General features: G+C 42.7%; 1 protein-coding gene and 1 long non-coding RNA gene across 5 annotated transcripts in view; one reads left to right on the top strand and one right to left on the bottom strand.

Annotated features, from left to right (window-relative positions):
- The window catches only part of LOC109889191 (tropomyosin alpha-4 chain-like), a 30,098-nt gene extending 14,432 nt beyond the window's left edge, over positions 1–15,666 (bottom strand). Inside the window, exons 1-2 of one of the 4 annotated variants that reach the window (XM_020480430.2) lie at positions 12,700–15,666; positions 8,974–9,099 (exon numbers count right to left, since the gene is read on the bottom strand). In XM_020480430.2, coding sequence (XP_020336019.1) covers positions 8,974–9,099; positions 12,700–12,813 — 240 coding nt within the window. In that variant the 5' untranslated portion in view covers positions 12,814–15,666. Of the gene's footprint in view, positions 1–2,782; positions 3,303–8,973; positions 9,100–12,699 lie in introns of those variants that run through there. The other 3 variants (XM_020480432.2, XM_020480431.2, XM_020480433.2) reach the window with 3 other exon arrangements.
- Positions 9,846–12,700, top strand: LOC116373965 (uncharacterized). Its single transcript, XR_004209664.1, has 3 exons — positions 9,846–9,989; positions 10,706–11,008; positions 11,702–12,700. It is a non-coding gene; the product is annotated as an uncharacterized LOC116373965 (long non-coding RNA).
- Positions 15,667–16,761: the final 1,095 nt, after the last annotated feature.

Raw genomic sequence — 16,761 nt, 5'->3', positions numbered from 1 at the left:
ATAGCAACTGGGTTCTCTTTTAGACCCCCCAGATAATCAGGATGTGTCTGTATCACAGAGTCCAGGCCTGGGAGAAATGTCCAGCATCTGCTTATCTTCCTGCCGATGTGGGCTGAAGCTGCGGCACAGGAAGTGTCGGAGTGGAGCCGACAGGCAGTATCCTGGGCCTGTTCCTCAGGGGCAGGGAGTAGAGAGAAGCTGTGTCTAACCACTGATACTGGGTCAGATACTGTTTCATCCCCCTAATGGTTAAGGCTAGGACTGGGGGTAGGGTCATCTGATCCTAGCTCTGTGGTTTGGAGCACTATGGTTTATATCGAGCCAGAGGCAGTCCCTCCAGGAAGGGTCTGGGAGTGAAGCTAGCTCCGCTTGGGATAGATATCATCCCTCTCCTCTACATACATAGAATATGGATAATAATCTGAAGTAGGCCTAGAACCTCCAACCTAATCTAAATACTGTACATACTGTGAGAACTGTTGATATGAATATATAGAACCTCAATGAAGCACATCTTGTTTTTGTGACCAACTTCTTATTTTGTTTTGACATTCCTTTTTCAGAGGGGGCTTACAAGTACAAAAACAATCAAACAAAATGCATACAAAGATAAACCTGACCCATTCCCCCCTTACTCCCCATCCACTCGCCCGCATCCTTCCTCCCCACCCGGAAACCATGCTTCCCATCCTGAAGAAAGCATGCATGCTTCCCACCCCTTCCCTACCCATCCCACCCAGCAACCAAGGTTGCTTATCAGTTCATCTCCCTCCCATCCATCCCCTGAGTCTCCTCTTAGAGACTCTCGCCTTAACACCCCTGTCCAGTGGGCCTGAATACTAAGAAAGCAACAAAAGTCTAAATAAATATATATTGTATAATTGGTTTGTATGTGTGGGGCTTTAGCTGAGATTGTTCTTTACAACGTCAAGTATTTCTTGATAATCATTCCATGGTGGTTCAACAAAGGCAGAGGGTGTTGTGTGAAGTTAAGTTACGCCTTGCAAGACAAGAATGCCACTTCACTCCAAAATAACATCAAGGCATTCATTTTCGGCCAATAGTCTCCATGTTTAAACTATTCAAAAGACGATTCATTACCTCAAGAAAGATAACAATGTTCCCTCTTTTGTGCAGCTTGTTCCAATGAAAGAGTTTGTTGTGCCAAGAAATCACCCTGGTTTGCCCCAATTATTCACACATGGGCCGATACACCCTTGAGGTTAGCCACACAAGTGCTTACTCAAGACTCAACCACTTCAAGTCTTTTCATCCTTGAACACAGACTAATGGCTTGAGCTTGAAGGGATAGTTTGGTATTTTGGCAATGAAGCCCTTTATCTACTTCCCCAGAGTCAGATGAACTTGTGGATACCATTTTTATGCCTATGCGTGCAGTTTGAAGGAAGTTGCTATCTAGCGTTTGCGAAGCTTTTGTGAATTACAAACTCCAGAAGCCTTTTTAACTCCTAGTCATTAGCTTCTATATATCTGCTGTACCAGCTGACTGTGTTCTTCCAGTCATAGCGCTAACGTTAGTTATCATTGGTTTGTGAAACTACCTTTAACTTTTTTCATGCTTGAGAGACATAAAAATGGTATTCACGAGTTTATCTGACTCTGGGGAAGTAGATAAATGGCTTCATTGACAAAATCCCAAACTATCCCTTTAAGAGGTACATTTCAAATGCTTTGAGGCTGAGAAGACCGACATGATGTAAGGTCTGAGTCTGTGACTGAAGAAACTGTGAATGTAATCGCAGCCAGGTTGCAGACTTGGGGTCAATTCAGGGGATGAAATGAAAATGCATCCACCACCATGCCTGGTTTTTAAGCTTCTCACAGACCCACTATGGCCTCCCTGCTGTCCAATCATGAGTCAGTACTCATGTCCAATGAGCCCTAAGGTTTCTGTCTCTTCTATATGCATCACCATATGTCAATGAAAGCTGCCTCTCTACAAGGCCTATATCTGACAACAACTACCAAGAAGCCATTCGCACACATTTACATCCTGGGCCTCTCGTGGAGGACAATGCTATCCATCAAACATCCATTTCACATCCCTCCTTCTTTTGCTTCCTTTGATGGATTGCACTGAAATGAAGGGGAAACCCCTCCTTTAGCCAGATCCTCTCATTACCTCACCTCTTGCTGCCTTCCCAATCAAGACCTGACAGCTCAATCTCTCTAATCTTATTAGGCCCCCCACAAGTAGCCATTTAATGATTCTATTGCAAATATGTTTTGATGATTCAGACATATTTCAAAAGCAACAGCATTTGAAATACTTTTTGAACCATACAGCTATTTTACAAGAAACTTAAGTTTGTGCTGGCCCTCCAGATTTACCAATTTTCTATACTAACATCTTGTTCCAGCATTAGACTCATACAAACCTAAATCGGGCCTTATTATTAAGCCTAGCCTAGTTGCAGCGTACTCCTTTATAATGAAAAGGAAATGTCCAAAGAGAGGAAAGGACTATATATTTAGGTCTTGAAAATATGTCAATAGTGGATTGTCTAAGACAAAGATGGATGATTCCTACTGTAGCACACATCTGATGATTAATGGGCACGCGCTAGGACCTTTAGCAATTCAGCCTTTTTTGGAGACCATTGTGTCTTCATTACTGGCAGATCAATTCATTAACGTGTATCTTCCACACTATTACAGAACGTAACATTATAGCAGACGTGGTCATGAGGAGAAGGACAGATAAGCGAAGTTTTTTAAAAGGAGTAGACAGAGGAAAAAGATAAGTATTCGATTGTCTCACTTTCTCCCGAAGTTCTCGTTCCCCATCCAGTTCTCTCTGTAAAACCTGGGCTCGGTCTTCTGCATCGTCGGCTTGCTGTTGCAAACACTGGATTTTTCTTTTCACAGCGTCCAAAGAATTCAAACCCGACATTCTCGTACTATTCGTTAAAAAATACTTTTGGTTTCGAAAATTGTAATATTGTGCAAAGGTTGCTTTGGTCTATTCAAACAGGATATAATAATAGTACTCAGTCTTTGGAATGGACCGAAAAAGCAGAATATAAATCTTCAAGTGCAGTGCAATAAGAAAAGTTGTATAAACCAAGACAATAGGTTTTCCAGGTGGTTATTTAGTTCAGACTAAGAGTAACTTTTTAAAAAGTATTCAAATATATACTTTGGAATGAAATATGTATGAACGCATTAGCGAAGCGTTCCAGTTTTGAACGGCAGAGAATAAATAAATAAAAGGAAGGAATGATGAGGAAAGTTCCTCCAATACAGAGAAGTGTGATTCAGATGAGGTCACGGTTTTAGGATAGGCGGGGCGTTCCCGTTCTGCGTGATTCTTGCGGATGTAGGCAAAGGGGACTTTCAATGAACAGCTTCAATGGCAAGAAATCAATCCATTTTGTAGCCTATAAAGAGTCTTATGTACGTTAACAGTTGCCAATGCCATAGTAAATAATGTATGTTCTTCAAATTCAGGGTTTCAATTTAGTCACCAAAGACAGGGAAAACAGGAAATCCAGTCCAGCAAACATGAGGCTAAAATGTGACACTTAAGTGCCTATAAATAGCTCTTCTCTCTGGTTTGATATGGAAAATTCATACTTGAACTTTAAGAGATTATTCTGAATAATATTCACAACAGTTCATTCTAATTATCTATTACAGTGTACAAAAATTCCAGGTTTTATCAACAGTTGTTAAATCAAAGTCTAAAGCATTTGATTTTAGGCTAAATGTTGTGGTGTTTTCGTGTAGCTCTGGCGACTCCTATTTGTATTGGTTACTGTAACTTGATTGTTGAATACCTCATCAATATGTGTGTGGGTAGCAATACACAAAACAATTCACATGATTCAGTTGTCTATACTCCAGCAAGCAGATGGAATCAGCAGGTTTTGATTTATGGTGTCTCGGGTGAGTGTCTTGTGGAAATGTGGTCGGTACAGCTTCAGCTCCAGCTCTGTGAGTGCCTATGTGAATTCCCCACCGGAAAAGCTTGGAGCATTTATTTCATTAGACACCAGAGTGTGGGCCTATCTGTTTGCTTTAGCTGCATTCCTGACATTCCAGAACTGCTGCTCTGCCCTGCTGCTCCACAGCCCTTTTCAACCCGTATTCACTACAGCCCATTCTCTTAAGGTTACCATGCCCCACAGACACAAAGGAAATACCACACGCTTCAGGTTGGAGTTCCCCCTAGGCACTGATCTAGGACCAGCTTAACCTCCCTAAAATCCTGATGTTAAATCATTAGCTGGGAAAATTGACCTTAGACCAGTGTCTAGGGGCAACCTCACCATACTGTTAATTTACAATGCCTCACAGACACAGGCTAACATTAGCAATCAGCTGTTGTCTGGGTTATAGGGCAGTTATTCTCTTCCTACTCATCTGATTTGGCAGTGTTAATTCAGATGTGTAATGAGTTGACCGTTGCCTCTAATAAATGACATGTGGCGCAGTGTTCAGGAGCATGTTTTCATGGGAAGCCTGGCCTAAATTCCCCAGAGCTGCCATGTCAGTCCTGCCTTCCTGCGCCTGGTCAGCCACTTCCTCTCTCTCTGTCTTTCTCTCTCCCTGTGCAAGACAACAGTGAGTTTCTCTGGGATATCCGGAATCCCAAACAATACGGTCTCCTTGTTGAAGTTGGGGCACACACGGCTCAGATAATCTGACTTTGTTGTTTTATCTACAAACCGCTATCTCTTACGTTAGAGAATTTAAAAAAGTGTTACAGGAATTGTATTGTTACTGCTAATTGTTTTCTTGCATAGATTGTTTATTGTATAAATATTGGTGCTCATTCTTTCTGTCTGCTTGCAGATCTCAGACACCAGGCCTACTGTGTTTGGGAAAATGAAAAAGTGGGTCTTGTATGAGAGATAATATCTCATAATGACAGCAGGATAACATCATTCTAGCCACAGGCAAAACAGACACTGCCTTTCTTTGACGAACAGTCGTTCAGAGAGCACATAACTGATATCAAAAACAGCCTTTCCGCTTATGAAAAGTTGCTGAATTTCTACATTTTAATAGATCATATTATTAGATCATCAGATTGTGGATATTGAAAAACAACAATATGGGCTTATTCATACTCAACATCAAAAATATCCATCAAAAGTATGACGAGCACACACTTGATCCTCTTTGAAATGAAGCCTAAGCCTGTATTTAAATGTAACCTTTATTTAACTAGTCAAGTCAGTTAAGAACAAATTCTTATTTACAATGACAGCCTACCAGGGAACAGTGGGTTAACTGCCTTGTTCAAGGGCAGAACAACAGATTTTTACATTGTCAGCTCAGTGATTTGATCCAGCAGCCTTTCAGTTACTGGCCCAACACTCTAACCACTAGGCTACCTGCTTGTAAGTACAGTCAAATCAGGTGTAGAGGGATACCCCCTTTATAGCAGCCACCCAGCCATACATACAGTATCTACTATCCAGAGTTTACCAGCATTCCTGTATGTTAACCAGTGCGGTTGTGTTTAGGCGGAACATAGTGGCTGAGTGTGTATGGGGAGTTGGTGAGCTCATCTTTCAAGACTAGGCGCCCAGAATGATATACACATTATGATCTCCACACAGACAGTCCTGATCAAAGCACACTCACAGCTGGCGCTGGGGCAACGGACCAGCCATATAACTAGAACAAGTAGAATGGATATCACCATTCAAAATAATGGCATGTGGTGGGTAGCCAAGAACATTGCTGACCAAATTTGGTATAGGCCTCTTAACACAAAGGCCCAGGTCCCAACCAATGATGTATATAAACCATTGATTGCTGATGCTATGCATTGGCCATTAAGAGGCTTTGAAGCCACCGGTCGGCCATGTTGGCACTCTCCAGTAGGAGCAGTCCTCTATAGAGCCCCACAGTGGAGGCGTCATAAAACCTAGTGGTTTTATGGGTATTAAACAGGGAAAGGGTTCCAATTGTTTTTCCAGCATACATTATACCCATAGAGGATTTTAGGAACACTAAAATAAGGGCTGTGTTTTGTGTAGGCTTATTATGGTGTGACATTTTGATAACTATGTAAATCTCTCTCAGACAAGATGACTTTTATCAATATATTCGGCTCTTATTTACTCTCAGATTCGAAAATGCTAATTAGCATCAAAGTAGAAAACTACAAAACTACAAATCCCTGCAAGCTCCTGCACGTCATCTCTAGCTGACACCTTTGCTAACAGGTATTGTGTCAATTTAAAACTTGCGCAAGACAGTTCACAGAATTGTACATTTAGAGAAATGTTGCCAATTTATTCATTACTACATTTAGCTAACATTAGATAGTTAATCCAGAGATTCTTACCTTTGCCTCGATTCGTCAGTCTCATCCAGATCATCATAGCATTTGTACTTCTTTATGATAGCCACATTAGCAGCTATTTGGCTTTTCATTTTTGAGGGGTAAATACAGGCAAATATATTGATAAAAGTCACCTTGTCCTAGAGATTTACACAGCTATTTGTATTTTTAAATTTTAACTAGGCAAGTAGACAAATTCTTATTTACAATGACAGCCTACCCCAGCCAAACCCAATCCCGGGCAACGCTGGGCCAATTGACTCCCAATCACAGCCGGTTGTGATACAGCCTGGAATCAAACCAGGGTCTGTAGTGATGCCTCTAGCACTGAGATGCAGTGCCTTAGACCGCTGCTCCACTCGGGAGCCCAAATCAAAATGTCACACCATGGTAAGCCTACACAAAACAAAGACCTAATTTTAAGTGTTTCTAAAATCCCTTAAAGGCAAAATGATTGGTGGAAAAAACAATTGGAGCCATTTCTCTGTTTGACTTCTAAGTTTTATGGTTATTATGCCACATACTGTGGTACTCTATGGGAATGAATAGAATTGTGCAGTATTTCAATCAAATGTTTCAAGGACAAAATTACATCTATTTAAGTATTTTTGTTGTTGTATTGGAGACAGTAGCATTAGTAATCTAAACATGTTTTACTTTTAGAAACATTTTTGCTCACATAATATAATTTAAAAGTATACAAAATGGTGTGTGTAATATAATACATGCATAAACAAATGTAGACATTAATAAATTAAGATGGAAACATGGTGGTTTCAACACATCGCCCCCTATCAGTCATCTAGTGTATATATAAATCATCCCAACAGGAGGGAACCATTCCAATAATGCTTAATATTGTAAAGGAGCTGATCGCGGACTACAGGAAACGGAGGGGCGAGCACGCCCCCATCCACATCGATCGGGCTGTAGTGGAACAGGTCGATAGCGTTGAGTTCCTCGGTGTCCACATCACTAACAAATTAACATGGTCCACACACACCAACACAGTTGTGTAGATGGCACGATAGCACCTCTTCACCTTCAGGAGGCTGAAAGGATTTGGCATGAACCCTCAAGTTCTACAGCTGCACCATTGAGAGCATCTTTACTGGCTGCATCACCTCTTGGTACGGCAACTGTAAGGCCATACAGAGGGTGGTGAGTACGACCCAATACATCATGGGGGGCTGAGCTCCCTGCCATCCAGGACCTCTATACCTGATGGTGTCAGAGAAAGGCCCCAAAAATGGTCAGAATCCAGCCACCCAAGACAGGCTGTTCTCTGCTACCGCACGTCAAGTGGCACCAGTGCTGCAAAGTCTGGAACCAACAGGAGCCTGAACAGCTTCTACCCCCAAGCCATAAGACTGCTAAACACTGAGCAAATGTTATGTCTTGTGAGCTAAATGTGTTTTTAAACTTCCGGCGAGTGTTTACAGTGAACACTGAGGTGTACCCTTGCAGTTTTAGACAGTAGCCAATTGACTATTCTGGCTATTTGAGCATAATGTAGGCCTACCAACAAAACCAATGCAGCAAATCCCATACATTTTTTATGTGGAATTATCTTTTGATTGCTATGATATACAGTGCATTTGGGAAGTATTCAGACGCCTTTACTTTCTCCACATTTTGTTACGTTACAGCCTTATTCTAAAATGGATTACATAAATATTGTTCCCCCTCAATCTACACACAATATCTCATAATGCCGAAGCGAAAACAGGTTTTTAGAAATGTTTACAAATCAGGCATCTATGGTCGAATTGCTGCAAAGAAACAACTAGGGACACCAATAAGAAGAGGAGACTTGCTTGGGCCAAGAAACACGGGCAATGGGCATTAGACCGGTGGAAATGTGTCCTTTGGGCTGGAGTCCAAATTAGATATTTTTGGTTCCAACCGCCATGTCTTTGTGAGACGCGGTGTGGATGATCTCTGCATGTGTATTTCCCACCGTAAAGCATGGAGGAGGATGTGTTATGGTGTGGGGGTGATTTGCTAGTGACACTGTCTGTGATTTATTTAGTATTCAAGGCACAGCATTCCGCAGCGATATGCCATCCCATCTGGTTTGGGCTTAGTGGGACTATCATTTGTTTTTCAACAGGACAATGACCCAACACACCTCCAGGCTGTGTAAGGGCTATTTTACCAAGACGGAGAGTGATGGAGTGCTGCGTCAGATGACCTGGCCACCACAATCCCCCGACTTCAAACAAATTGAGATGGTTTGGGATGAGTCGGACCGCAGGGTGAAGGAAAAGCAGCCAGCAAGTGCTCAGCATGTGTGGGAACTCCTTCAAGACTGTTGGAAAAGCATTCCAGGTGAAGCTGGTTGAGAGAATGCCAAGAGTGTACAAAGCTGTCATCAAGGTAAAGGGTGGCTAAGAATCTCAAATAGTTTTTTGGTTAATACATGATTCCATATGTGTTATTTCAAAAGTTTTGATGTCTTCACTATTATTCTACAATGTAGAAAATAGTAAAAATAAAGAAAAACCCTTGAATGAGTAGGTGTTCTAAAACTTTTGACTGGTAGTGTACTTAACCCACGCGCCCAACCTCCTCCTAGTCCCCTTCCTCCAATCACCACCCAGTGGGTGTGTGATAGGGGCTCTACCCAGGGTGCTTTGCTGCCCACTCACGTCTGCGGCGGTCTTCTCAGACTGTTCCAGTTTCTCCTGGGCGTCTTTGAGGGCCTCAGAGTATTTGTCCAGCTCGTCTTCAGTCCCCTTCAGGTTCTTCTGCAGGCCCAGCAGCTCGTCTTCCAGCTAGAGCAGGACAGATGTTTGTTAGTTAATAGTACACGCAGTTAGCTCTCTCTCTCACCCACCCACTCACACACGCATGCACGCACGCACACACACACACACACACACACACACACACACACACACACACACACACACACACACACACACACACACACACATATAAGCTCTCCTGCATGCACACACTCACAAACATTGGTGTCTTTTCTTCTTTCAGTATATTAGCCTACTCATCTTGCTTTCTTATATTTCTATTATGATAACTCTTATTATATCACCGTTTTATCAAAGTCAACGTAAGGTTTTTAGTATCAAGTTTCCATCATATGTTGCCGTTCTTGTTTATCTTCTTTAATGAATTAATAAAATGTGAGAATGTGTTTCCAAATTTCTACAAGAAAATATGTTGGTATGGGTAGGAATGTTTATGCTTTGTTCAGTTCTGTCCTTCAGTTACACATCTAGCTGTATCTGTAACGTCTGCTTCCAACTCACAGCCTCAAACATGTAAATCCCCCGAATGCAGCTCACTTTCCAGTCCATTTTCCAGCTCACACTCTCAAACACCTAGATCCCCTGAACACAGCTCACTTTCCAGCCCACTTTCCAGCTCACACTCTCAAACACCTAGATCCCCTGAACGCAGCTCACTTTCCAGATTCCAATCACCTGAATTCTAATCACCTGTTCACATACCTGTATGTCATTATCACACACTATTTAGGTCAGTTCTTTGCAGCTCATCCTTGTGAGGTATTGTTTGGTTTGTGACACGTCTTTCCCACGAGTTACTCACGTGATTGAGAGTTTTTGCCTGCCTCACTAACGACGCCTTTTGCCCAGTCCCTGCCTGTACTTTAGCCAACGGCTACAGGACCACCATTGCTACGGTAAGGCTGAGAAGAGTGCCTTTCACATTACCACAGTAACCTTCCTAGGGTTCATGCTGACACCAGGAGGGGTCAACATGGACGAAGGCAAAGTCACGGCTGTGTTTAACTGGCCCAAACCTACCACCGTAAAGGAACTACAACGTCTCCTAGGATTCTCCAACTACTACTGCCGGTTCATTCTGGAACTGCAGCAGCACAACCGCTCCTCTCTCAGCTCTCACCAGTCAAAGCCCGTACCCTCCAATGTACCGACACCGCCCTTACTGCATTTGAGACCTTGAAATGCCTCTTCACCTCTGCACCCATCCTTAGGCAGCCAGATCCTACCCTTCCTTTTGTTCTGGAGGTGGATGCATCGGAGGTCGGCGTGGGAACGGTTCTCTCTCAGCGGGTCGGGACACCTCCCAAATTACTCCCATGTGGCTTCTTTTCCAAGAAACTGTCACCCGCTGAGAGGAACTATGATATTGGGAACCGAGAGCTCCTCGCCATTAAGCTGGCTATTGAAGAGTGGCGCCACTTGTTAGAGGGAGCTCATCACCCATTCCTTGTCCTCACCGCCCACTGCAATTTGGAGTACTTAAGTGCTAAGAGGCTCAACCCCAGACAGGCTCGCTGGGCACTCCTCTTCAACTTCACCTATCTGCAAAGCAAGAAAAATGTGAAGGCTGATTCCTTATCCTGTCTATTTGACACCCCTTCCTTTAACCCAGCTCCTGAGTTGTGTCGTGGGACCCATACAGTGGGAAATCCAAGCAGCCGTCCAGGAGGCCCTATGCCACGACCCAGCACCTCCGACACTCCTGCAGGCAAGACCTATGTTCCTGCATCCGTCAGACCCCAACTAATGCAGTGGCGCCATACCTCGCTGAGTTCTGGCCATCCCGAAATCACCCGGCCCACGGAGCTACTGACACGCAAGTTCTGGTGGTCATCCTTAACAGCTGACGTCCGAGATTACGTTCTTTCCTATCCCGTCTGTGCTTGGGCAAAGAGCCCTCGCCAACTACCTACCGGTAAGCTCGAGCCTTTACCTGCAGCAAACACACAGATCCCCTGAATGCAGCTCACTTTCCAGATCCCAATCACCTGAATTCTATTCACATGTTCGCACACTTGTATTTCATTAACACACTATTTAGTTCAGTTCTTTGCACCCCATCACGGAGGTATTGTTTTGTGACGTATTTCGGAGCACTGTTTTTCCCGCGATTTACTCCTCCCGTGTATGAGTTTTTGCCTGCCTCACTAACAATGCCTTTTGCCTATTCCCTACCTGTACTTTAGCCTATGGATTTATAGGACCGATGTGTCTACCCAGAATCCATCTTGATATTCAGGTGACCTATTTAGCAGCCCCAATGCTACAACTCTATGATTTGATGGTAAAACATTAAATAAATGAATGCCTACAAAGTTATAACTCTGCAGCTGGATTGATAATCTGCTCAAAGCAACAGTGATGAGAGAAATCTACAATGTGCATGGTAACTTCCCTCAGGGTGTTGACAGTTGATTTCATTTTTTGTCAGAACAATAAAGCGCTAGCATGCAGAGCCTGCACACACACTGGGGGCTAAGTAGTAATCAGAGTTCCCCTCTGTGCCTTTGGGGCTCTGAAGTGCTGCTAATCCCGCTGGATTCCACACGGCCGATCTCCTATTGTCTAAAAATACAGCTGCTATCCTTGGTTGACTGTGTTTTCTCAGGCAATGGAGACGCATGTCAGGCACTTGGATGGACTCCCGTACAGACGCCCTTGGTCTACCAGTGGTCTTCTGCTACAGCTATACCTCTCCAGAGCCCCATCACAAACCTCCAAACTCGGGGTGAATAGGATCTGGGGCCTGGGTCCATCTCTGTGGAATTGTAGGACCCTGACCACCACTGGGCTTATCCTGATTTGGGCTGAGCCTTGTCAACAGACCATCAAGATGGTGCTGCATCCAGCACCTATTTGTCCTTTTTTAAATAAATTTTTTTCAGTTGGCATCAGTTTAGTCCAAGCCTGGGGGAGAAAGTACTCGGATAATCATTAATCTTTGGACTATGTAACTAAAGCCATAATTGGAGGTTATACTCCGTTTTAGCTGTGTTTTATTGCACTTGTCAAGTCCCAGTGGTAGTGTGTGTTGTCCATTGAAGGAGTTGTCACCCGGTCCTCTTTCCCTCCCAAGGCTGCTGTGGGCTGTTGGTAAGGAATCTTTCCTCATAGGTCAACGTCATCTTTCATTTGTTGATTTAACCTAAACACTTCCACTGAGCTGTGCTCTGGTCAGCTGCAGACATTACAGGCATATGCACACTGGGTCCACTTTGATTCTTTCATTAACTTTGATTGACTTGGTCTCACATCTTTTATTACAATTCCCTAACAATACATTTGCTAACGCTGTCAGTCTTTGATTTGGGTCCACACTAATCAAACCTATTTGCATTGGATTAATTACACACAATTTTCTCCGAAATACATCTGGTATGGAACAAATGTTTAGATTGGCTTACAGAGTGTAGAGCAGTATGAGACATCAGAGCCCATGGTTTGAATTTAAGCATCATCCAACTCTGATATCTCTTGTGATATCCCTTTATGAACATAGCTTTTGATTAAATCCTGCACTTTATCCTTCTGTAGCGAAGTGCCATTTTACTGTGTCAACTGAGTGATGTTTCATAGATTCATCTGCATGTCTCTTTCTCAACTCACCTGCTTGTACTTGTCCTCTGCTGCCTTCTTGTCGGTCTCAGCCTGCTCTGCGCGGTCGATGGCGTTCTCCTTGTCCAGCTTCAGCATCTGCATCTTCTTCTTGATGGCCTCCATAGTGCCTGGTTAGTGTGCTCACTGAGAGAAATGTAGCTGAGAAAGTTGTGTTACCCCTGTAGTTTGAGATAGAGCCTGTCCTATGCAGTAATGGAGTGACTACTAGATCCTGAGTCCACAAGTCAGAGGGCTAGAGAAACAGAGAAAGAGGGAGAGCAATGGAGTGCGAGACAAGAGGTTGCAAACTCAACACAGAGGGATGCAGACTTGAGCCTAGGGCTGCTGTCAATGCTTTAAACCTCCAACCAAACCTGAGTGTAGTCTCCGATGCTTCCCTCTCCCTTCCTCCCTCCATCCCTCCACGCACCACTCTGCCCCCCTCACCAGACATCCACCCACCCCACCACCCAATCAAACCACTCATACGAGGCCTTTCTAAGGAATGGCTTGGACCGCTGTAAACACTCACTTACACAGCAGCTCTCAGCCAATCTCCTTATTTGGGTTGCTATGTTTTCACAGAAAAAAGACAGATCAGACAGGGGAGAGAAACACAGGGCCTAATTCAACATTTAACCCTGTGGATGGAAGAGTTGGCATATGACGCTTAACACACCTCTCGTCCTGCTCAAGAATAGGGTTGGCTCTGTTATGGGTGAGCCATAGAGAGAGAGAGAGTTAACAAGTTGTGATTGCTTGGTGAAGACGTCTGTTGTTGGACGGTCCGCCCAAGTCACTAATAAAGGATGCTTAGCAGCTCCACATACAACAGAGGACAGGTAATGAGTTTACATTGAAGTTTCCCCTCACCAGATGATATTAGTTGGAATGCCAAGGTTTTGAGGTTTGGATGAGGGGATCAGATGTCCTGTTGATGGGAGAGAATGGAGAATAATGTCTGCCATTGAAATAGGAAGATGTACACAAATAAATATGATTCTTATTATTGATTGACATCTACTGTACTGGAGTATTAAACATATTGAATAATTCAGCATTCTGCTACCAAACACCAACCTCTGAAAGATACCATTTTGCTTTGATTTCTAGACACCTGACATTTGAGTTTGAGTCACAGAGAACTGTGGAGAGGTTTTGTCTTATAGGGAGTGGAAAGATGTGCAGGAGGTAGGAGTGTCCCCCCTAAACCTGGACCCACAGCCTGTCTGTCTTCACAGTTTAGTAGCATACCAGCTGCACTAAAACTGTCTCAATAAAGGGCATTGCCCGCTGACTAGCTGTGGTAAACCACTACAACAACAGCCTTTTATCGATTTGACTTTGCATCTTGACACATGCCAACCAGATTCTAGTGAGGAACCTGATCTGATTTACAAGAAAGTGTTTTCACTTTCAGGTGTGCCAAAGGCATCCTACTTGCCCCAACTCACCTCATTCATGGAGCAGTATTGTTTACAGACACATCGGCTGCTTTGACATGGCTGACACTGAGGTGAAAAGGTGCCATATATCAATCGTTCATATTTCCTCTGGGCAGTGTGAAGGGAGTTGGCCCAGAAAAGCTCACTGGGGATGAAGTGAAAAATGTCACACCATGTGCCGTCCAGCCTGCCTGTCAACCCAGGCTAACGGCATTATCATAGAGGAATAAGTAGTTCAAATCCATAACAATCATCGTTTGATATCTGGCAAAGAGCATTTGATGATAGGCTGATATAATAATACAATTGATTTATAGGGAACAAGTCATTTCATGTAAGCACTTTAAGGTACCCCCCCACTAAGTAAACAAGTACTGTCATAACGAATCTCATCCAATAAGGAATGAGACGTGAGGAATCCAAATCCATAAGGAATTCAGAATTTATCAAAGGGAATATTTACAGTTGAAGTTGGAAGTTTACATACACCTTAGCCATTTAAACTCAGTTTTTCACAATTCTTGACATTTAGTGTTTTAATGCTTCTTTGTTGTGGCCTTTTCTCCTCTTGAGAATAAGACATTGCAATGCTGTTTAGCTCACATTGCATTTCTGCATGGATGGATGTCCTGTGGATTGAGAACTAGAATGATCACATATCATAGCTATTCAAATATGTGTTACAACTGGCTTCCTCTGCACCTTCCCTGTCTGTCTGTCTCTGTAGGAATAGGCCTGAATTCAGACAAGCAATTGGATGGACTGTATGGAGCTGGTACCAAATACAGTGCCTTCTAAAATTATTCATACCCCTTGACTTATTCCATATTTTGCTGTGTTACAGGTTGAATTCAAAATGAATTAAATCTATTTTTTCTCTCTCACCCATCTACCCAATAATGAGAAAGTGAAAACATCTTTTAGAAATTTTTGCAAATTTATTGAAAATTAAATAGAGAAATATCTCATTTACATACGTTTTTAGACCACTTAGTCAATACTTTGTAGAAGCACGTTTGGCAGCATTTACAGCTGTGAGTCTCTCTGGGCAAGTCTCTAAGAGATTTCCACACCTGGATTGTGAAACATTATCCCATTATTCTGGTGGTTGATCAATGCTATTCAACCATTTACAGGTCTTGCCATAGATTTAAGTCAAAACTGTAACTCAGCCACTCAGGAACATTCACTGTCTTCTTGGTAAGCAACTCCATTGTAGATTTGGCCTTGTGTTTTAGGTTATTGTCCTGCTGAAAAGTGTATTCATCTCCCAGTGTCTGGTGGAAAGAAGACTGAACCAGGGCCTCCTCTAGGATTTTGCCTGTGCTTAGCTCCATTCCTTTTCTTTTTATCCTGAAAAGCTCCCCAATGATTACAAGCAATACCCATAACATGATGCCGCCACCGCTATGCTTGATAAAATGGGGAGTGGTACTCCGTAATGTGTTGTATTGGATTTGCCCCAAACATAACACTTTGTGTTCATGACAAAAAGTTTATTGTTTTGCCACATTTTTTTCTGTAACTTTAGTGCCGTTTTGCAAAAAGGATGAATGTTTTGGATTATTTTTATTCTGTACAGGCTTCCTTTTTTCACTCTGTCAATTAGGTTAGGGTTGTGGGGTAACTACAATGTTATTGATCCATCCTCAGTTTTCTCCTTTCACAGTCATTAAGCTCTGTAAATGTTTATTAAAGTCACCATTGGCCTCATGGGGAAATCCCTGAGCGGTTCGCTTCCTCTCCGGCAACTGAGTTAGAAAGGATGCCTGTATCTTTGTGGTGACTGGGTGTATTAATACACCATTCAAAGTGTAATTAATGACTTCACCATGCTCAAAGGAATATTCAATGTCTGTTTTTTGTTGTTGCCATCTACCAATTGGTGCCCTTATTTGCGAGGCATTAGAAAACCTTTGTGGTTGAATCTGTGTTTGAAATTCACTGCTCAACTGAGGAACTTTACAGATAATTGAATGTGTGGGCTACAGAGATGCGGTAGTCATTCAAAAATCATGTTAAAATAAGGTCGATTAATTAGCATAATACAAATATCCCCATAGAAATCTGTCAGTTTAATCTAGAGATATCAGTTTTTTTTGTTGCATTGGATACATCTCAATCCACCTCATGTGCCTATGTCGCTCTTCCACATCTGCGGTGAAAGATGACAGAGCTATAAAGGTGTTTGTTAGACCATGGAACATCCCGAAAAACGGTCTGCTCACAAAATCGTCTGTAGCTTCCGAACTATTATGACCTCTCTGTGGAAAGGTGAGACTCTCACGAACATGTAACTGATTATTTTGCTCTAGGACACCCACAGGCCTCACAAGACTCTTCTGAAGGTCCCCCGTACCAGTTGAACAAGTTATGGAAGCACATATGGAGACTATTTAGTGCCAAAAATAAGGAGTTAAATATATAATAAATGTTTCCTGATCCTTCTTATATCTCTCAAATATAGAACAGACACTTCAGAACAAACTTATTGTTGCACACAGTGTGTCCGTGCTTATTATGTGACTTGTTAAGCACATTTTTTTCCCTGAACTTATTTAGGCTTGCCATAACAAAGGGTTTGAATACTTATTGACTCAAGACATTTCAGCTTACATTTTTTTCT

The sequence above is a fragment of the Oncorhynchus kisutch genome, linkage group LG4, assembly GCF_002021735.2.
Source record: "Oncorhynchus kisutch isolate 150728-3 linkage group LG4, Okis_V2, whole genome shotgun sequence".
Classification (NCBI taxonomy): domain Eukaryota; kingdom Metazoa; phylum Chordata; class Actinopteri; order Salmoniformes; family Salmonidae; genus Oncorhynchus; species Oncorhynchus kisutch.
Note: the sequence above shows the minus strand (reverse complement) of the source record. Positions and strands in the feature narration are given on the sequence as shown.